At 41.2% G+C, this 23,304-nt stretch overlaps 1 protein-coding gene across 1 annotated transcript in view; it reads left to right on the top strand.

Moving 5' to 3' along the window:
• The window catches only part of RHBDF2 (rhomboid 5 homolog 2), a 93,846-nt gene that overhangs the window by 35,527 nt on the left and 35,015 nt on the right, over positions 1 to 23,304 (top strand). Inside the window, exons 2-5 of the mRNA XM_081318585.1 lie at positions 17,831 to 17,987; positions 19,327 to 19,457; positions 21,095 to 21,287; positions 22,331 to 22,543. Coding sequence (XP_081174711.1) covers positions 17,856 to 17,987; positions 19,327 to 19,457; positions 21,095 to 21,287; positions 22,331 to 22,543 — 669 coding nt within the window. The 5' untranslated portion in view covers positions 17,831 to 17,855. The remainder of the gene's footprint in view (positions 1 to 17,830; positions 17,988 to 19,326; positions 19,458 to 21,094; positions 21,288 to 22,330; positions 22,544 to 23,304) is intronic.

The following is a 23,304-nucleotide window of genomic DNA, read 5'->3' as shown; positions in this document are numbered from 1 at the left end:
CATTCATCATATCAGGGGTCTTTAAACTTGGCCCTTTTATGTCTTGTGGACTTCAACTCCCAGAATTCCTCAGCCAGTGTGCCTGGCTGAGGAATTCTAGGAATTCAAGTACACAAGTCATAAGAGGGCCACGTTTGAAGACCCCTGCATCATATGATTTAGCCTCTGGGCCCTTTATTATCTCTGTTGCTCTTCTCTACATAGGTCACTTAAAAATGGGTACCTTGCAGGTATTTATTTCCTGCTTGTTCCCACATTCATGCAAACAATTGAGACAGATATTGATGATCAGCAAAACAAATGTCAATATAGTAGCCAAATCTCAGCCCAATCCACCTCACAGGATTGTTGTTGTGGAGAAAATAGGAAGAGGAAGGAGTATTATGTATATTCACCATTTTGAGTTACTTATAACGGTGGGATAAAAAAAATCTAATAAATACCAGAAAGATTGAGGTCTTCTACCTGCTCCCCTGGAACTGGGAGCAGGGGGACAAAAAGTGAAGGAAATGGGGATGCTGTCTGGAGTCCTGCAGGCACAGACGACTTGGGCTTGCATTGCCCCATGCCTCTTAATTTCTTAAATGACCCAGTTGTACTGGGCCTGGAGAAGAGCCATAGAGGCATGGAATAAAGGAAGCAACAAGGAACTAAGGCTGATGTCTCAAGACATCTGTTGTTTTGGAGATCCTAGCAAGGCTCAGCTGTGCTGCTTCAGTGTTCACAGTTTTCTTACTCTAATCCTAATTCCTGGCACTGGAGCTCATTTTAGAAAGGTCCCATATAAATCTTGCTTCCTTGATTATGCTCTGCAGTTAGAGGCTTGACATTTACTCTTGGCAGTTAACAGTTTAGCACACGGTACAAGTTCACAACATTATGACTGAAATGTCCATGGGGAAAAAAATCAGATTAAAACTAACAAGATATAAAAAAACATTCCAATGAACATAAGTTTATAATAAGTCAATCCAGAAATAACTCTTGTCATTCACATAATTTTCCCAGGAGCGTTCCATCTTTAAATGCTTCCAGAAGGATGGAAGTCTACAGTAATTTGCAGAGGGAGGCTGTTGCATAGGTTGGGCACAAACACTGGGGGGGAAATGCTTAGGAGACTCAGATCACTTTACCTTCCAGACATGGAGAACCAGCAGCAATTTCACCCAGGATACATGGAATAAAATTGGTTTGATTCTGGTTGGAGAATACAGTCCTGAAAGCAAACCATAAAGGATTTTATAGATTAACATCAGGACTTTGAATTGCACCCAAAAGCAGCAGAAACCCACTTGCAGCTCTGGTGTATTGATCTCATGATAGTGTCTGTCACACAACTGGGTTGCTGTACCCACTGCAAACTGAAGCTCCTGAGTGGTTTTCAAAGCAGCCTTATGAGGGGCACATTGGAGTGGTCCAAGCAAGTCATGAAGTTGGTGCCTAGTGTGAATGGAAGCTAGATAAAGAGTTATTTTCATGTGAGGATGGCGGCAATACAAATATGCTAAACAATTTTAAGAAAAAAACAGCATCGTGATGTAGCTGGGGAATGTTGTGCGTTGCAATGAGAGGCAAGTGAGGAAAAAATGCTGTTGGGAAATATGCATTTGCTGTATAATTTTAAAATAATTATATTAGACCTTATGGTACATTGACAATTTCAAATGTTGGACTGACCTGATAGTCAATGTTTGATTGCCTGTACTGCATGAAACTATGGCTCTTTACTTCTCTGTGATTTTTCTAATATTTTTATTCCTTGTTTAAGCAACGGTTTTCAAGAAATTACTTCAAATATTTAATTTTGTATTTCTCTTTCTATCTTTGAAATGGCTTCAGAGGAATTCTTGTCCAGCAAAAACAGAGTATTGTGGCACCTTAAGGACTAACCATTTTTAATTTTGCACACTGAGTTACTTTGTTCTGTATGATAATAGAAGTGCTGATGGTGTGTCTATTTGTCACCTTGTTCCTAAATATCTCCTTCCAAAAAACCCCTGTGGTTTGCTGCTGGCTTATATGGAATCTGGGTAGCTCAAACTGTGGCTTGACTGTCTCTGAACTTATGGGTTATCTCAGTTTTGTCTAAGACACCCACCAAGAAATATCCATGGGTTGAAAAATGAGAGTCAAATGTCATTCTGACAGCTCAAAGTTCATACTATGTTTCAAACACTGAAGTTATTTTTATGGCTTACACAAAGTGACATTTGAAGTTCCTCTTTCTATGATTTTGTAGCAACTTCTGATGTGGTGGGTCGCTGCTGTGTGCACCAGAGAGATGTAGCAGTGAAGGTTTTGAAGTTGAATTGTGGAGCCTAGCAAGAGACATAGAAGCCACTTAAGTAACTTTGGGCCAGTCAGTCTCTCAGTTCAACAACGCTCTGGAAGAGGGAGTTTGGGGTAGGCTGCCTTGAATTCCTAGAGGGAAGGCAGGCTGTACTGTGCGTCTATCCAATAAAAGACATTGTTTTTTTAATTCTCTGCCCAAATAGCAGAGGAACAAATGATCAGCTCCTAATTGACAAGATGATTTTAGAAAACAGTAAGAGAAGAAAGACTTAACATGAGTGTAGCTTGGATTGATTACAAGAAGGCATTCATATCATTGGATAAGAAAGTACCTAGAAAATAAAGGAGTCAGTGGAAACACGCTTTGTGCAAAGATCAATGGTACAATGGAAGACCCAAGTTGTTGGTCAACGGTGATAAACTAGGGGAAGGTTAATATGACGAGAATGATTTGGCTGCAGAGAATGAAAAGCATTTCATCAGAGTCATTCAGTGAACTTACGCCTAAGATAGCACCAAATGTAGGTCAGTTGGGAGGATGTTAACACACTCCTGTGGGAATACCGTATGGAGGTTGGCTGCCATTTGTTCCCGTCTCTAGTGTTACATGTAGCTTTCCAATAAACATACTTGATTGAGAATTGAGATGGCATACTCTTAAAATAGCTGAAAGTTAATTGCTTGAACCTTCCCTATCCTCTGGCCAACATCTGAGAATAATGCTTTCCTTTCATTGGTTTTAAATTTTCATTTGGCAGAATAATTCAGATAGTGTAGAGACCAGGGTTGTGGTTTGCTGAACAAAACCTCTCCAATAGGCAAGGATTTCCACTACATTCCTTGCTGAGAAGACAAAGGGACAGGTTTCCTTCTTGTTACAACTTGGTAAAAAAAAAACCTACTTCCTCTCTATTCATATGACTGACCTTTGCTCTGTTTTAAATTTTAGAGTCATCTCCTATCTTGGCTTCCTTCTGCTTGAGATAATATATTTGAAATGGGCAGAAAATGGCTTGAAGCTGTAGTTGCAAGTCTCAAGGCCACTGATTGAGGAGCTGGGTGGAAGTAAAGCTAGGAAAAGGAAGGCAACAGCCAGAGATTTATATGGCAATAAAAATCATAGGATAAGACAGTGGTTTGCCAGTCTGACACCCGCAGATGTGTTGAGACCACTGGAGGCCATAATTTCTGGGAACTGGTGTCACAAAGTGCTCTTTTATTATTTGTAGCATTTTAATTTATGATAAAATCCTTTGTCAGAGATTCCTTCATTGGATTTTTGAAATTGAAGACTAATTTATTATTATATTTGTTTGTATATTCCTGGTTCCATTGGGAAGAAGAACAGTATACAAATTATTTCACCAACCAAATCAGTAATAATAATCTACGAAAGTCTGGTATAGAATGAAGTGATGGAATATTATTATTCCCATTGGAGTTGGATGGCCAGAAAATTTAAAATAATAATAACAACAACAGTTTTCATGCATTGCTACCTATTCTATGTGATGCAATCCAATAGTATGTAGTAAAAATAAGCTGTTTCCACATATGTAGAAAGAAAACTGCCCAAATAGCAGATCTGCTCTTAATTAACAAGATGATTTTAGAAAACTGTAAGAGATGGAAGACTAACATGACTGTAGCTTGGATTGATTACAAGAAGGCATTCAACTGCCATATCACTGGATAATCAAGTTCCTAGAAATAATAGGAATCAATGGAAGCAACAGACGATTTGTGCAAAGATCAATGGCACAACGGAAGACCAAGTTGTTGACAATGGTGATAAACTGGGAAAGGTTAATATGAAGAGAGGAATCTTTCAAGGAGACTCACTGTCACTGCCACTGTTTGTAATTGCATTGATTCCTCTGTCAACAGTACTGAACAAGTCAGGCTATGGCTATCAGACATCAAAAACACTTGCCAGGCTATCTTACTTCCTTTAGATGGACAATCTGAAGCTGCATGAAAAAAACATCTAAAATAGAATCAGTGCTCATCATTGTCTACATACAGTATATAGTAAAGAGGGAGGTTGGACAGGACCAAGGTGCCATCTTTATCCTCAGCAGGGTAAAATACCGTAGCGAAAAGTGAAAGGATTGAGGTATCTTATGGAAATAACATCAAGAGCCTGAATGAAGAAGATCACTACAAATATCTGGGCATCCTTCAGGCTGACAGCATCAATCACACTGAAATCAAGAAGAAGATTAGAAGTTAGCACATCATGAGAGTGAAGAGATCTCAAAGTCCAAACTCAGTGGAGAAAATACCATCAAGACAATTAGCACCTGGGCAAGTCCAGTCATTACATATACAGCTGGAATAATCAACGGGATTCCAGTGAAACTAAAATCCCTAATATGAAGACCAGAAAAATATTGACACTGAATCCACACAGTGACTTTACTTATCAACTTATCATAGGTGGGTATGGAATATATGCAAATATATGAGTTCATTCAAGAAGGGCACGGGAAAAATATCTGAAGGACAGGGAAGAACATGCACTAAAGCTAGTATACCATTAAGGCCTACTGAGTATTAGAGAAACCAAACTGGTATACAAGTAGCAATGATGGTCCATTGGAAGATCTGCAAGAAATACTATTTGTCTGCAAGCAAGAGCTGGTTGAACCACAAAATAGACAAAAGTGATAGAAAATGAAGAAGCTAAAGTGCTCTTTAGTTTTAAAATTAAAACCGACAAGCCTCTGTCACACAATATCCCAGGCTTAACCATGCCACTGTTTGTACTTAATCTGTGCCATCTCCTTCTAGCAGCTAACTAGATGGTCCACTGTTTTTCAGCTTCCTTGCAGAAGGTGGCACATGCTGTCTGTTGCTGTCTTCTCAATTCTGGCTTTGTATGTATTTGCTCTTAAGGGTTAGTCTTTTGCAGCCAGAATTAGCCCCTCGTCTCTTTCTTCAACTTTCCTGTTCTTAGCCATTGTTGTTTTGTTGTTATTTGCTCTGCCTGCTATATTTTTTTAATGTACTGGCCACGTAATACTTTGTCTTCCCATGTCTCTTTTCTGTTCTTCATTTAAGCTTTTTTGTAGGACAGTTTGGTGTCTCCAGTAGTCAGTAAACTCACATGGTATACTAGCTTCAGTGCATCTTCTTCACTGTCCTTCAGATATTCTTTCAAAGCACTTTTTATCCTAGTTAGTATTATTCTCCTTTTTCTTTCTTTTTAATTTTTTTAGGTATTTTCACTTTTGTTAAATTTGCTTCATCCATCAATTTTTCTTTTTCGCAATATAAAAAATACAATGGAGATTTTAATATTAAGTAATTAGCTTAGGATCAAATACCCTTACCATGTAATTGATACTTTGTTTTGAGTTTCAGTGGTTCTTATTTTAATATAGTTTTTGACTTTGACTGAAAAAGCCAAATAGTTTTAGATTTGTAATATCGATATTTATTTATTTTATTATTATTAAACTTATATACCGCCCTTCTCCCGTAGGACTCAGGGTGGTTCACAAGGTTTTTTAAAACAGTACAACAAATTACATAGATTAAAAACAATTAAAATAATTAAACTAACCTTGAAACTAAAAAACCCAATAACAATTAAGATACAATTAAAACCCCAATTAATACCCTCAGTCCAGGCCAGAAAGCTCAAAGAGCCAGGTCTTCAGGTCCCAGCGGAATGAGCGGAGGTCAGGGGCAGTCCTAAGCTCTACAGGCAGCTGGTTCCAAAGGGCCGGCGCACCCACAGAGAAGGCCCTAAATTGTAGTTAATATTGGTAGATTTTCTTCTTTCCTTTCCGTATTTTTAATATTTTGTTAACAGTCTATTATTTAAATAGTACTGTAAACATCACTTTATCGAAATGATGCAATGTATCAAGATGTATAACAATAAAAGAAAAAGAAAAAGAAAAGTATGCTGGGGGCAGCAGAACATTTGGACCAGCTCTAGGCAGAGGGAGATTTGGGAAATTATCTGCCAGCCATTTAAATGGGCAATACTGTATTTTTATTTCATGGGAAGAGGAGAGGATCTCCACCTGGGATGTTGGGTGTTATGCATTTTGGCTTAGTGAATTGTACATTGTACAAACAATGTACAACGTTTCATTGCCTCAGGCACAAATGTCTTGGCCAAGCCTGCAAACCTCTTACTATCTCTTTCACGTGAATAAAACTTAACCCAGAATGAGGGTGATGAAAGGGATGTCTTTTGCCCTTTCTGAGGTGTTATTTTTCCCCTGCTGACTTTAAGCAACCTTAGGTATCTTAAACCCATAAGCAGGGCAGGAGGCCATCAGCTGATCTTTCTGCTGTTTGGACCAGAAAATGCTTTTGGTTTTTGTTATTGATTTGCCGCTGTTTCTCCTAACTATCTTAGCTAACTGCCTGCCCAAGAGGTCTTCATCTACGCCTGTGGTGGCGAACCTATGGCACGGGTGCCACAGGTGGCGCACAGAGCCCTCTCTGTGGGCACGCGCACTGTCGCCCCAGTCCTGGGCCTTCAGCTGGGTTTTATAAAACCTTTTCGCTTTAGGCCTCCGCCGCCTCAAAATGTACCAAAAAAAAAAAAGGTTCAAACAATCAATTTCAACTTCTCCCAGGGAAAAAAAAACTTCTCGCAAAGTTGGAATTGATTGATTGAACTTTTTAGTCCCACCCAGTCTGCGGTTACCACTGCAGCCATGCCCACCCAATGGGCCACACCCACACAATTGGCCACACCCACCCAATGGGCCACGCCCGCCCGGCACCCGACGATACATAAGTGGGTTTTGGGTTGCAGTTTGGGCACTCGGTCTCTAAAAGGTTCGCCATCACTGATCTAGGTTGACATTGCCAGCCTGTGGTGACAATCAGAGGCCAGTGACTCCATTTGAAAAAGGAAGGAAGAAGAGGAAGACCTTTTTTGAGCATGTTCCTTCCTCAGGGTCTGGTCCAGGCTCCTCCTTCAGAAGTCTAGTCTTTCCAACAGTAATAGGAGTGTCACAATATGATTGTTCTTCCACCTTTCAGTGTGAGCTCCATATATTCTCCCTGTAGATCAGCATTATAAATCAATCTCCACCCACGAGAACAGAACAATTTCCACCCTGCAACACCATAGCTGCTTTGTGTAGAGAACGAGGAAGATGACCTTGATAGAAATATGTAAGAACTGTTACCTAGGGCTAGGCAAAGGGGCTGAACCATTTTTTAAAAAATACATTAAAATAATGAGGTAATTTTAGGAAGTGGGCACAGGTGGATGCCTTTCTAATTCACTGGAATATAAGGAGGACAATCAAATCCCAAGGTGCTTTTCCAAAAGATAACTGGACTTTCATGGGGTTTTTTTCCTTGAAAACATTTTGCTTCACATCCAGTTCTGACTGAATGGTGGGGAATGGAAGAATTTGCAGTCATTTCCTTGTTAGCACTCTGAGAGTAGTTGAGCCAGCCACTTGAAGGGTTACCTGAATCATATTGCAAATGTGTGTGCATTTATCCCACTTTCATCATTATTATTATTATTTACAAATAATAAATTGTTATGCTCCCCCTGTGACAGCATGGCCCATACTGCTATTTTGATCCCAGGCACCATCAATAGCTTACAGATGATATACTGTCTGGTTAGAAATGCTTTATTTGTTCCTTCAGCAAGCACCAGCTGGGTTGTTAAGTAAATAACGTTTACTTCTCTTCCATGATTATAGGATCCTTCTATAACTGAGGAAGTCAATGGATTCAGGTATAGCATGCTGACTAAGTAAATAAAATCATAGCAAGTGGGATTGTTTCATTGCTTAAGAAAGCCAATGAAGCCATGTTAGCAAGATGGCCACATGGGAAAGTGTCAGAACTACCTGTGAATGACTTTGCTTTGGGAAACCACTACGTGGTCTTTGATCTTGTCTTCTCTTTCTCTTTTCCCCTTGTGACACACTGCATTCTCCTCTTCCGTAACGATAGTTTACAGTTGGCATAGACTAGATCAGGGGTAGGCAACCTTGGCTCTTTTATGACTCATGGACTTCAACTCCCAGAATTCCTGAGCCAGCATGGCTCAGCTTGGAAACCTCTCCCTTTCCCCTCAGCTTGGCTGGCTCAGGAATTCTGAGAGTTGAAGTCCACGAGTCATAAAAGAGCCAAGATTGCCTACCCTCCTGGTCTAGATCAGAGGTCCCCGATCTTTTGAGCACCAGGGACCGATTCCATGAAGAGAAGTTTTTCCGCGGACCGGAGGGGGTGTGGTTTCATGTGCTGCCTGCATCCTGTGGATGGGGCTTTGCCGCTTTGTACTGCCCGGTTTCTGGCATGCCTTGGCCCAGTGCTTTTTCTTGCTAACAGAGAATAAATCTTTTTTCTGACTGACTGCAGGACCTTGGAAGGGAAATTTTCCATCCCGACTGAGACTTTTTTTTTTGTATATTAAACCTGTTCCAAGTGAGGCAGTTGTTAAGCATGGGGGCCAACAGGAAAAAAAAAATCAATCTGTGGGTTATGTAGCTGTTTGTGTTACAGAGTGGGTTATGCAATTTTGGATTGAAACTTTTAAATGTTGTTTTTGTAAGTGTGCTTTCAAGTCAGTCTTTGATTCCTGGAGACTGTCTGGAGAAGGTTTTCTTGGCTACATTTTCGGATGTGGTTTGCAACTACCTTCTTCCTAGGTCTGAGAGTGTGAATGGACCAAAGCCACTTAGCTGGAATTGTGCCTAAAGTAGGCCTTGAACTCACAGTCCCCTGATTTTTAGCATGGTGCCTTAACCAATATTCCTCTTTGAAGAATTGTACCACTCCAAAATTACCTGTGAGCTAAGCCTTCTGTGGTGGAGCCAAATAAATTAACCTTTTACAGCTGAATAATGTTCTAATAGTTACAAAATCTTGGAAATAAGCTTGAGAAATGCAGATTATTTTTTTCAAAAAGTGTAGGATAGTTTCTTAAATATATTCCAGAAATATTGAAATGCTGCTTCTTGGTTGGTTGGTTGGTTGGTTGGTTGGTTGATTTGGAATGACTGTGCTGCAACATTATTTAATCAACACTAAGCTATAACTAAATTTTATTTGGGATCCTGTTTGTGAAGGACTGCTAAGCTCATATCCAAATGCAACCTTTCCCCCCCCCCCAATGTTTTTGGAACACAGGCCTCATTGTGCCTAGCTCTTACCTTGTACGTGCTGGCAGGGGATAATGGAAGATGTCATTCAAATATGAACAGCTGGTCTTCTCAGTCTTGTACTCTCCCAGTGGTGTTGGACCACAGCACCTGATCACTGAGAATAATGGGAATTTTAATCCAATATTCCTAAACAGTGTCAACCTGTAGAAGATTGAAATAACTGGTATTAACCAATTTCAGTTATTTGGGGTTGCACAGAGCCCTAAGGGTTCCATCAGAGGTTACTAGATGTTCTTTGGAGAGCATGATTTCTTTTTCTTTTTTTAAAAAACCAAACAAAACCTCTCCAACCTCCAACATTGGGTTGGCCTGCTAGAGTATCTGCAGATCCTGGACAGGGGTGAGAGTTGTGCATACATGTGCAAACAGGGAGGTGACCAGAAGACTGAGCTGAGCTGAGGAGGGAATTGAGTGAGGAATAAAGAAGAGAGGAGAGAGGAGCAGCAGGTGGTGTGTGTGAGAGAGAGAGTCTGTAAGAGAGAGTCATTCTCTCCTTGTGAGGGCTCTCCTTGCCAGCGCATGCCTGCCTTTCTCCAGGTACAGTGGCCCAGGGGCCTCCGTCTCAGGGCAGGTGCAGAAGATCTGGGCTAAGCTGGGCTGGGAATCAGCAACCTCAGGAGCCATCCACAAAGGTATGGGAGAGGGGGGCAGAAGAAAGAAGTTTAATTCTTTATTTTAATTTAAGAACACTTCTAATGTACATGTATAGGTGTGCACAGCAGACAAATGTAATAATTTTTGTAACTTCTGCCCTGCATTTGAGTCTAAGTATGTAGGAGTTCCTGAAGCTTGACAAACATTTGAAAGATTCTTCCAGGTGCAAAGAGGTTGAGAAATATAGCAGACACATCTCCAAAACAGTATGTTTTAGCAATGCAATATAACTAGCGGCGTATATTTGATTGGTAAGAGAAAATTATAGTTGATTGGTAAGAGAAGGACTCACTGGAGAAGAGCCTAATGCTGGGAAAGGTTGAGGGCAAGAGAAGAAGGGGACAACAGAGAATGAGGTGGTGGATGGAGTCACTGAAGCAGTAGGCGTGAGCCTAAATCAGGGGTGTCAAACTCAATTTCATTGAGGGCTGCATCAGCATTGCGGTTGCCCTCAAGGGGCCGGGTGGGTATGGCCAGGGTAGGCGTGGCCTACTGGGTGGGCGTGGCTACAGTGAGTATGGCCTACTGGGTGGGCATGGCCAGCTCTACTACGTTTGCATGAAGGGTGCCTATGGGGGCCTGGGCAGGAGTGGGACAGGTCTGAGGGTCTCTGGCAGAAGGAGGGTCTCTGGGCCGGGGCCAAGGCAGCGGGGGCCGTTCCCTCACTGTTTCCAGGATGGCTTCGCGGGCCACATGAAACCACTTTGTGGGCCGGATCTGGCCCCCGGGCCTTGTGTTTGACATGTCTGGCCTAAATGGACTCCAGAAGATGGTAGAGGACAGGAAGGCCTGGAGGAACGTTGTCCATGGGGTTGTGATGGGTCGGACAAGACTTTGCAACTAACAACAACAAGAAGAAGAGAAAATTCTCTCATCTTATGTGGTTGCATGCTAAGGCTTTATTTATGCACCTTCACTCTCTCCAGCATGGTGCCCTGCAAATGAATTGGATTTTCCACCTTCGTGATTCCCCAGCTAACATGGCTTGCAAAGATTATTTCGTTGCCTTCTGCTATTTCATTCCTGTAGAGATAAGCCTTTGTTTTCCTGCTGAGAGAAGAGTTTCTGTTTCTGCCATGCCAGGTCATTTATTCCATTTTTATTCAAGAAATGCCTTAGTGGTTCAGAAAAGGCCGATTCTCATCATGTGGCTTTGAGCCCCTTGGCCACAATAGCCCTTGTCTTGGTTGCAGTCACCCTCAAGAAGAAGGGAGGTTAAAGGAGCTAAGCCACGGCTTCTGATGGTCCTCCTTTCATTCTGTAAGCATGGCAAACCAGTCGTCGTTAAATGCTTCTCCTTGGCAGGTTGCCTGTCATGGAAAAACAAGTCATCCAGGCCCTAGATACGACTGTCTGCCAACTGATGAGGCATGTTATTATGCTGGTGGAGTGTGAATTCCAGTATTTTGCCATTGTACTTGCTAGGTGATTAAAAGAAAAGAAAGAATTCTTGAGGGCAGTGCTGGCAGCTGAGTTTGGTGACCATTCTTGTGTAATTAGTCACGCTCTCTGTGAATGGGCTGCTCGCTTGGCAAAGGAACATGACCCCAGTTTTCTCTTCATTTATTCGTTAGTTTGTTTTGCTTTTTGTACAGCAACTTAAGATAGTGTATACAGCACTCTCTCTTCCTATTCTGCCTTACAATAACAACTGGTAGAGAGACTAATTGGTCCAAAGTCACCCACAGAACATTTGTGGCCGAGAGTAGACTAGAAACTGGACCTTCCTAATCCTATTCCTACCCCTTAACTATTACACCACATTGGGGGGGTGCATATCGTTCAAACCTGGCCTTCATGCCATGAGATAAATTGCAGAGACCTTTGCCAGCAACAGCCTGAATAAAGCATCATATAGGAAAAATGGGGGGGAGGGGATGACACACTGCTGTTTTGGCCTTCCAGAGTAGATGATAACTCCTTAATAAAACTTCCACTAGATTTCAGGCAGGTTAAATAATCTTACCAATGCATAACTTCCCACTGGAAATAGAACACTATTTTATTTTTGGCTAAATTTGACTCGGGAAGTTGCATGTCTTTGTGGTGCATTTAGTATGTTAAGCACCCTGAAATGAAATTTAAAGCCCTGCATGGTTATGAAAAGATTGGTGTCCAACCGCCTGCTGTAGGATCCCTAAGAGCAAGAAATATCCATAGGAGGTGCAGGAGTCGACCTGGGATCTCTCAGATAATCACAAGAAGCTAATAAGATATATGAACTTCAATCCATTGTGTCCGTTTCAGGATCACCAAAAAAAACCCCCTTCGCCCTGTTGTATTCCTGCTTATCTTGGGGAGGTTGGCTGAAGTCCTTTCTGCCAGCTCTGGTGGTCTCTGATACCAGCTGGTGTTGTTTTCCTTTTTGTGGATTGTATCGACTTGCATAAATATTTTCTCCCTCAACATTCAGATGGCAGTGGTCCCAAAATTTATAATGGATAAGGCAAACTACTAATGCATCAGCCCCTCTTTCTCTGTTGACACGAGCTCTATTTCTTGCCCGCTCAAGCACTTTGAGAATTGCTGTATAGGATGCTTGTTCTCCTGGGATGCTTGAGGGCCTGGATTATTTATTACATTGCTCCCTTCCTGAGAGGGGCCTCTTAAACATTTATGGCTTCCTCTCCCATGCAATGTATTCTTGCTGGGATGCTGGACTAAGGGTTGCTGTTCTTCTCCAAAAGAAGAGTTCCCACTTTAAGGTAGCTATAAATCTAATACAGGAGGCTTATCTGCTGGGAGTAATGAACACAGATGCTCTCAATTTTTTACCTCATGTACACCCACAAACACCCACCTGATACCTCATTTGTCTCAGAAATGAGAAAATAGCTAAACTAGCTATAATAGCATGCTTCGACTGAATTATGTTATATAGCTGTTTTATCCTAGTCATATATCTCTATAAATTTTGAAGCATGTAGAGCAGGGATGTCATACACACAATGTCACGTGACGTGTCGTGACCTATTGCGACTTTTTTTTCCATTGCCGGCAATGGGGAGGGCGCGGTTTCAGCATGACGCATCCAGCTCACTGGCCGGCAGTTTGACACCCCTGATGTAGACATTGGTCTACTAATCTAGTTTAGAAATGTTTCAGCAGATAGCTGTTCTTATCTGACCACTAAAGCTTAGCGGGACCAGACTGGTTAGTCCTTATATGGGTGATTCTCAGGGCTGTAGATAAGACTGGGGAGCTGGAAAAAAAATCTACAAGGCCAGGACAACCACTTCCATAGGATATATAGACATCATCTTAAAACATCCATGAGACAAGCTTGACTTGAAGGAGATTTTTCTATTTTAGTGACCTATGGTTAGGAGAATGATGACAACCTACCCCATATTTCTGTTTTTTAAAAATATATATTTACCCTTCAAATACTGTATATTACGGAGCAGGTAAAATAGTACATTTAAAGCACCATGTGATAGCTAATGTAGTGTTCCACAAAGCGTGTATTTCCTATATCGAACCATTGCTCACGTTGGCTGGGATTTCTTATTATTTCAATTGATTTATCTGGAGAGGGGCACATTGGTGAGGAAGGAATGTGTTAAAGCCACGGTGACGCCCCTTAACAGCAGCATCCATCTGCAGATCACATCAGCAGGTAATTAAAAGTTAGAAAGCTGAAAAACCTAGTTAAAAATGCTCTTGGCAAGAGCTAGGAAGAATTAAGAATTTTCCATGCTGGCTGGGGAATTCTGGGAGTTGCACATATTAAAGTTGCAAAGGTTGAGAAACACTAGTATTCCTAAGAAAAGGAACAATCTCTCTGTTTATCTTCTATGCGCTTGAACTTGCCTAATAAAAATATTGCAATCTATATTAAGCCTCCTTGTTTACCATTTTTCTCCTCCCGGTAAGCCTTCAAGGTGCCACAGTAAGGCTCTTGTTTATATTAGGCCAGCGCATAAAGCTTGAACAACATGAGGCCACTGTCCTCTAACGGCCATGTGTGTCATTGCAGTGAATTTTTGGTGGCCTCTTGCATTCTCTTTTTCTAAAGACCAGCAATTTCATATGAGAGATCTTTAAGATGGTTAATGGTTAACTATCAATCTGCTGTCAGTAAGGCCCAGAACTTTTTCTTACCCCTATTTGTCTCAGCTTTTCAAAATCTTACATTTTTTTAAATGCCTTGCCTTTTCACTTGAGAGTGAATTCAGAATTTCTGCAGATCCATTCATTCATCTATCAAACTTGAATGTTACCCAACTCCACTGATTTGTGGGGCGGGGCCTCACAACAATCCATACAAGGAAATCACAATAAAACTAATTACCAAGAAGTGGTGGGGGAGGAAGAAGACACAATATGGCAAGAATGACAGATTGGATAGATAGTCTTCATAGTTCTTCTAAACAACAGCAGAGTGAGGGCCATCCAGATCTTGGGAGAACCTCATTCCAGAAGGTAGGCGCTGTTCAGAGAAGGTGCACCTCAAAGTCCTTTTAGATGACATTGATTAATCAAAGGTACCCAGAGCATGCTAACCTGCAAGATTGAATTGGCCGGGCAGATTCTTCTTCTTTATTAGTTCCACTGTCATGCTTTGCCTCTTGAGCAGATTTGTGCTGTGCTGTCATATAAATAATAGTGACTTGACCTCACCCAATTGAAACCTCTGGCTGACCTTTGTTGGGCTTGGAAAATGAACAGAGCTGATTAGTACTAGAATGGTAAACCACTAACCCAGAGGCCCCCAACCTTTTGAACACCAGGGACTGGTTCCACGGAGAGAGGTTTTTTCTGTGGACCGGAGGGGGGCGTGGTTTCATGTGCTGCTTACATCCCGTGGATGGGGCTTTGCTTATTTGTGCGGCCCAGTTTCTGGCATGCTGCGACCCGGTACTGGGGGTTGGGGGACCCTGCACTAACCAATCAGTGGTATAAACCAGATTAGGAAATTATCCTGGAACAAGGCAATGACAAAATATTTCCATAACATTGTCCAGGAATATAACACCAGGAAAATTACACAAAGACGTATGTAAGGTCACCAATCAAGCTTGACTTGAAGATCTTTTATATTTTACCCCAAGTTGCTGGTATATAATTATTGCCATTGGAGCTCAGGTAAGGACATGGCTTTTCAATGCTGTTAATGGCATTGGTGTATCATACCTTTCTTGGAACTTTTCAAGAGATTATTCTTATCCTATTGGAATGTGATTAGTTGGTTATAAAGATGAAGCGGGGAATCTTTTCTCTTGGATATAAGTACAACATTGCCACACGAAGGACTGCACAAACAGGTGCTATTTTTATGGAGTCTTTGAGACTCCTGTTATAGTCTGTGATCTGATGTATATAATAACCGAGTCACCTTGTACATGTTATATATAAGATATTATTTGGCCATTGTGTAAGCTGTTAGGAGCGGTTAGCTTTTCCCATGGTAGTATTAATAGGTCAAAAGGCTGAGGCAGCCTAATCTAAATAGCTCCAGTAGTAAAGCTGGTGAGGTAACATAAGTGGCACTGTAAACCCTAGCTGACCCATCCAGTAATTGCAAAATCTCAACTGTTTGTGTTCTATCCCTTGTAGCATGACTCTTGCCATTCTCTGAAGCTTTCTTCTTCCTGCAGAGAATGATACAACTACTGGTCAGTGTGAATCGGTCAGGATGATTAACTTTAATCCTTGAAGGTCCCTTGTGTAAACAGATTTAGGATGACTGAGGGAAAGTTTCAATTCTGAAATGAGTGAGAACTGTGGTAAGGGGTATAAACCAACCATGGATCCTGCTTTGGAAGGTTGAAAAAGTCTACTTGGGGAATGGACTGTTTCCGAAGCCATCAGCTTTGATTCCAGTCTGAATCCAAATCTTACTACAGGAAAACGGCAACTTCATTTCTGTGGCTCCTTCTGGAAGTCAGTGAACAACTGAAGTGTTTTTAAAAATGGTATAAAAGAATTGATTTCAACATTTGGATTAATGCCATAGTCCCTTGAGGAGATGCCAAACTTCAAACAAACAAGTGTTTTCTGTACAAGAACAGTGTGTGTGTGTGTGTGTGTGTGTGTGTGTGTGTGTGTGTGTGTGTGTGTAGGGGTACTTAATGTAAAAAGAAATAAGACTGTGGAGGCTTTGGGGAGAAAACTTGCAGCATTCACAAGGACAGATTTAAAGAGAATAGTGCTTTTAAAGTTGATCTGAAGGAATGTAAAAACAGCATTTGTTTTTAATCCACCCAGTGAGTTTGAATATCTTTTTTCAAAATATACTTTATTTTGCAGAAATTACAGTTTAGGGAAAGGGTCAATAACTTAGGAGGCTACTAAAAGTCAGACCCCCAAACCTTTCATCATTTTTAAGCAGAGCTCCAAGACTTGACAATATTTTTTTAAAAAAGCCCGGAATGATGTGCCCTTTCTGACAGTTTCTGTTTCATGTCCAAACTGCTTATACTGAACCCATTAATGTTTGGTTCTCCTTCTGTTTACAAAAAGTTTTTAACCCACTGTACAGACACTGGTCCTGTATCCTCATTTGGAAATATTGGCCTGTAATGTGAAATCTGAAGTATTTCCCATTCTAGTTAAACACATTTTCCTGAAAAGGCACAAAATAATGCAATATGCATTACCTTTACAGGTAGTCCTCATTTAAAGACACAATTGTGACGGGCAGGTCTGTTGTTAAATGAGACCCAGTGTGACCACAATTTGCATTTTTTCTGCTGATTTCTCCATTGACTACTTGTTAGAATAGCAATAGCAACAGCACTTATATATTGCCCCATAGTGCTTTACACAACATTCTCTGGTTGGTTTACAATGTCCGCATATTGCCCTCAACAATCTGGGCCCTCATTTTACCATCCTCTGAAGGATGGAAGGCTGAATCAACCTTGAGCCCTGACAGGATCGAACTCCAGGCAGTAGGCAAAGTTTGCCTGCAATACTGCATTCTAACTACCAAGACTCCTTCTACAGCCTAAAAGCTGACCGTGAAGCTCACAAATGGCGATCATGGAATTGTGGGATGCTGTGACATTGGTAAATGCCACCAGTCACATGACTGCAGTTGTAAGTGTGAGGAGCCATCGATAAATTTACTTTTCAGCACCCTCATAACTTTGAACAGTTGCTAAGCAAGGCTGTCATTAAGTGAGGACTACCTGTAATCATACTATTGAAATCCCACTTACTAGCTTAGTAATTTTACGAAGGCAGGGTACAAGTGAATTAAAATAAATTAATATTGATTAGTCAAAGTCTTCTGGTTGATGCGTGTCTAAATCCTGAGCTGGAAAGTGAAAACAATGCAGTTGTGGTTTTGCATTACTATTGTTAATTGGTTTTTTTTTTTGCCTGAGTGCCCTTAGAGTTTTTATATTGTTTTGTAACTGCTTATCTTTTTTTAGACACCTAGTGTGGCAGACCTGCAAATCAAAATTAATTTGTTAATTAATCCTTTTGCACATTACCAGGCTGCTCTGCCTCCCTGAAACCAGCTGTGGGTGTTGCTTAATAAATGTTTAATATGTTAATCTATTGATCCATCACCCTCCCTAAGTCTTCTTTCCCTAACCTGGAGCTTTCAAACTACAGTACATTGGGACTGCATTTCCTCTGGTGGCTGGGGGTGATGGTTGGAAATTACAAGGAGGATGCCTTTAAATGCAGGGAAGATGGCCTTTAATAAAATGAACACGAGAGAGTACTTGGTTTTAAATTCCTCACTTCTTTCCTCATTACAGATAGACTAATACCTTCCAGTCCAAGATGGCAGACAGCGATAAAAATGGAAGCAGCCGTTCTAGCACCAGCAACAGTCGACTTCAGAGCAAGAAGCCCCCCAACCTTTCTATAATGATCCCACCAGTGAAGACAGAAGAAGAAAGCAGCCAAACAGTGGTATGAATTATTGAGATCCATAAATGTCTATTAACTGTGAGATTTCCATTGTTACGTGCTATCTAGAAAGGTGTCTGTTATAATAATAGTGCATTACAGCAATACAAAAAAAAAATTTCAAAATAAAAAACGTGAACCGGGCTGTTTCAAGCACAAAGCAGTGTTTTGTACTTTAAAGCCAGTTGCTCTAAGTCAAAACACTTCCCAAATGCTCTTTATAATCTGTTTCACTCTTGAAAGCAATCTGATGTTGGTGGTTGTTCTGAGTCTCAAAGAACTGGCTTTCACCTCCCATATGGGGATGATCATGGGCTGAATTGTTCAACCCCATCATCATAGACTTGTGTTAACACCCTGACACTTAGAAAGGAGTGGGACGGCTGAAATTCAGTGCTCCTAACTCTCAACTTTGGTGCAGAAGGATACAATGCTCCACAGCTTCAAACATTGCTGAAAGATCTAATAGGAAAACAGATCTAATAGGAAAACATCCATTCTAGACAATCTGCTTCAACCAGTCTCTTTTGTGTCTTATCACCTTCTGCAGAATCTTCCCTGAAAGGGGAAGATGAGAGACTAGATGTAAATTGTCTAATAAGAGTCTACCAGGCATTCACTTCTTCTGGCTGCAGTATTCAAACATGCAAATATGCTGCGGTGTTCTCTCCTTATAGGGTGGGTGTTAAGAGGTCCAAGCTAAATTGGATCTCAATTGATCAGAATTGTTGTTTCAGCAAAGCATTCCTGAATCCAGACAATCTGTCCTTAGATGGACCGTCTTCCAAAAAGCCACCATAGTAATAATCAGCCAGTTAAATTACAGTACTTTAGCTTTTATCAATCACACTGACTTGCTATGTCACACCATTTAAAAGCATTGTCTATTCTCCTGCATATACTGTATGTGAGTGCTCACTAGCTAATGAGAAGGGGGAACGGATCACATAAGCGCAGTAAAATCGTTTGTAAGCTCCAGCCAGTTCTCTGGCATTCTACAGAAACTTTTTATGAATGTTGCACTTCCAGGAGGAGAAAATTTCATCCATCCCATCCCTTATTCCATTGCTTTTTTTCCTTTTCTCTTTCACTGGTCCTTAGGTTATAAACTGCTCAGAGGAAATATGATCTATGTACCATTTTATCCTCACACAAATATCTATGTCTGACTAACTAGCTTGCCCAGCTTATCTAGTCATGAACTGGAGAAAGGGCCTGATCCCTCACTGATCAGAAAGTATAATTTCTTGAGAATTTATAATTTATGTGGATAGTTGAGTGGTCTTTGGATCAAACCCCCCTCCCCATCTTTCTTGCTGATGACCTCAATGTCTCCTTTTAGCTTCTGAAAAAAAACCCAGCTCTTCAGAAGAGTGTGAGCCTCCAAGAGTCGAGATTGAAAAGACAGGACAGCAACTTTGAAAGACATCCCGCCTTGCATAGGCAAACCTCATTGTCCCAGAGTATTCGCAAGTAAGGAGAACTTTATCCTATCACATTAGTTTATTGTTATTTCTTTGACTTATTTCTTCCATTTATTCAGCTGCCCCTCTCATAGCAACGACTTTGGGCAGCTCGTAACATTTAAAAGCGAAGCAATAGCGTAATATGAAACATTAATGACAGCTAAGGATAATTTGTGACTCTGTGGGTGTTTGATTTTTGTGCTTGTTGGGCTGTTAGTAATGTTTGAAACCCACTTTCTGGTCCTTGTAGGTGGACTTACTGAGTTTATTTGTACACTTAACCCTTTTTCCTCTTGAGAATATATAGGCTCCGTTTAACTGAATGTCATTATATTTTCAATAAGTGCTTTAAATGCTTTAAAGAGCCTTGGTGGAGCAGTGGGCTAATGCCTCCCTAAGTAACACCAGCTGCCTGCAATTAGTGCAGGTTCGAGTCCCACCAGGCTCAAGGTTGACTCAGCCTTCCATCCTTCCGAGGTAGGTAAAATGAGGACCCAGATTGTTGGGGGCAATTAAGCTGACTTTGTAATAATGCCGCTTGGGGGGAGCTGAAAGCCCTAATAAGCAGGCATATACATAGAATGAAGGCTATTGCTAAGCACATTGATTTGTGCTTCTTAGATTGTAAGCCGCCCTGAGTCTTCGGAGAAGGGCGGGATATAAATGGGATTAAAATAAAAATAAAATAAATAAATAAATATTAGCCATTGCTTGAACCTGGGTTTGCTCAAAACTGAGAGCTGTGTCAAAACAAGGGGAAAGAAGGCAGATACATATCAACTATTTATTGTGACCTATTTTAAATTGCAGGTAGACCTCGGCTTGCACCCACAGTTGGGATTTTGGTTGTTCATCAGTGTGGTCATTAACTGACTCCTCACACGACAGGGCCTAATTGTATGACAATTTTACCACAAATTAAATTCATCATGGTAGTTAAGCAAATTACATAGTCCTTATGTGAATCTTGTGGCCATTAAGTGAATCTGGCATCCCCAGTCGGCTTTGCCTGCAGGAAGCTGGCTGAGAAGTTCACAAATTGTGATCACATGACTGCAATATGCTGCAACCCCTGTAAATGCAAGTTGGCTGCCAAGGACGGGTTGTAAGTCACTTTTGGTGGTAACTTTGGACCGTCCTTAAACAAATGGTTGTAAGTCAGGGACTACCTGTATGTGAGATAGTTGTGTTATTGTTCCCTCTCCATCTCAGCTACTAAGCATGGCTATGGCTTTTCACAGAACAGAGACAGAGTAATTTCCAGATGCTGTAAAGGAAAACAGATGAAAGAAAACTTATTCATAAAAAGTGACTCAGCCCTGCCATAAAAATTGCTGTGTCTTATTTATACCACAGGGTAGATTCTGGTTATTTTTCCTTAAACGTATTTCGAGGATTTGATGAAAACACTGAATATTTCTATCCACAATACTCCATGTTTACTCTGTCAGCTTTAAAAATGTCCCCTACAACTACCCTACCCCCTTCCATCTGTGAAAACATATCCATTGATCGGCCATTCCTGGAAGCAAAGCTAGATAAAGGATTAGGCCTGGATGGAGTAGTTACTTTCTTAAAATTTTGAAGTTACTTGTGAAGCCATGGATGTCCTGTGACATTTGTCTCCTCTCCTCCTGCACTCAGAGGAGCTGCTCAGTGGTTTGGCATCAGCAATGACTGGGATGGAAAGCAACACAATTGGCAGCGCAAGAGCCTTCAGCACTGCAGCCTGCGCTATGGAAAACTCAAACCTGCCTACAGGGAAATAGAAGTGAGCAGCCAGGAGGTGCCTTCTTTCCAAGGCACAGAATCCCCAAAGCCAACAAAAATGCCCAAGGTAGGTGTCATTGCACAAGAGAGTTGGTAACACAGAGATACTGTCATGCTGTAGAGAAGATTTGACTGTGGAGAAGAAATTATAATCCCTCTTGGATGTACAGCCTGAGAAAAAAGGGCCACCAGAAAGCCAGAACTTCATCTTTTGAAGGTCTCCAAGTTCAGCTCATTACCAAGTGGAAAAGTCTAGTGTCAGGCAATTTTATTTATTTTATTTTATTTTAATCCCATTTATATCCCGCCCTTCTCCGAAGACTCAGGGCAGCTTACAATTTTCAAGCACAAATCAATGTGCTTAGCCTTCAATGTGCTTAGCCAATAGCCTTCATTCTATGTATATGCCTGCTTATTATGGTTTTTGCCCCCCCCCAAGCGGCATTATTACAAAGTCAGCTTAATTGCCCCCAACAATCTGGGTCCTCATTTTACCTACCTCGGAAGGGTGGAAGGCTGAGTCAACCTTGAGCCTGGTGGGATGCGAACCTGCACTAATTGCAGGCAGCTGGTGTTACTTAAGGAGGCATTAGCCCACTGCTCCACCAAGGCAATAACAAACTCCACTTCAGGGTTTGGGAAGCCACAGTCAGCCAGAGAAAATCCTACTGGATTAGCTGAGGTGAAGAACAAGATGGCACCCCTCTATGCACACAAGTCATCTAACTGTTCAGGAGGCCAGCTTATGGCTGTGAAGGAAATTACCTGGCATTGTCCCACCTCATTTGCCATTGAGGTGATGGCCTCCTTCTGCTTAATGAAAGAGTTGATCTTAATTCTCCCTTCCTGTAAAGAAACTTAAAGGGGTAATGGGCGGCCACAGTCGAATATCATCTGTGTAAAAGGACTCAATATGAAATGATGGGGAAAATCAAGACTGAAAGGGATCAGGGAGATGTTGGTCAGAGGAAATCCTATGAGGGGAGGTGAATCAAGCATTTATCTAAAGCACCATCCTACGGTTGATACGATTTAAGTTTAAATCAACATTCCTGTTCCATTTCAACACTGAGTACAAGACTAATTGCTTCAATTGTTTTATCCTTTCAGATTGTAGATCCTTTGGCCCGAGGCCGTCCCTTCAGGCACCCAGATGAAGTGGATCGTCCACGTACTCCACATCCTGTCCTTCCCCCTCTGACTCCTGGAGTTGTGTCCTTGGCATCATTAGGTAGTGTACGGTCAGGCTACGCCCGCCTGCCCCGCAGGAAAAGGGAATCGGTGGCCCATATGAGCTTTAAGGCAGCTGCAGCAATTATCAGAGTAAGTTCTAGTTTTGTGGTAAAGCTCTGAGCTACAATTCCTTATTTCTTTAGATAATGGTGTCTAGGATATTGTATGTGCTGCTTCCTTATCTTTCTATTCAGCAACAGTATCACCAGAACTCCAGAGAGGGGAAAAAAGTTGTTGATCTATAGGATTTCAATTCAAATCTGAACTGGAAAATAAATTAAATCTCAGTTTGCAATTACTTCTATTTCTGAGATGGTCATATGTGTCGGCAGTTATATTGGATGGGAGGGCATTTATGTTTTTTGCTGGGCATTTATGTTTTTCCTACTTCACAGTTCCTGGGGATGATTTTTCTGAAACTTTGCATTAAATCCTAATTTCAACGAGATTGAATCCTAATTTCAGCGAGATTGGAGAATCAGTTACTTTACTTTTGAAAAAGTTATATGTTATATTTTGTTGTGCTGTTACTTCTAAGTTTGTATTTGAACTCTGGAATTCTGTGAATTCATGAAAATATAATTGACAGACTTTGATGATTTCATATTCCAAGCTTCCTAAAGCTGAGAGTTATGAAGTGGGTTGTCCTGAGAAAGGTCACGATCAAAAGGAAACTGTTTGATGGGAACACAAATATTCCCCTTATAAGACTGGAAATCTAAATAGGTGCACAATAGAAGTAAAAGCATATTCTCGATTCAGAACATCTGAACAAAAGAATCACCAGAGGGAGCTGTTGTCTGGCCCAGAAAAAGAATGGAGAAGTAGATTTAGCGACATTTGACTGGAAG

Source organism: Vipera berus, assembly GCF_964194415.1.
Source record: "Vipera berus genome assembly, chromosome: 2".
NCBI lineage: Eukaryota > Metazoa > Chordata > Lepidosauria > Squamata > Viperidae > Vipera > Vipera berus.
The sequence above is the reverse complement of the archived record's forward strand: the minus strand, read 5'-3'. Positions and strand labels throughout refer to the sequence as shown.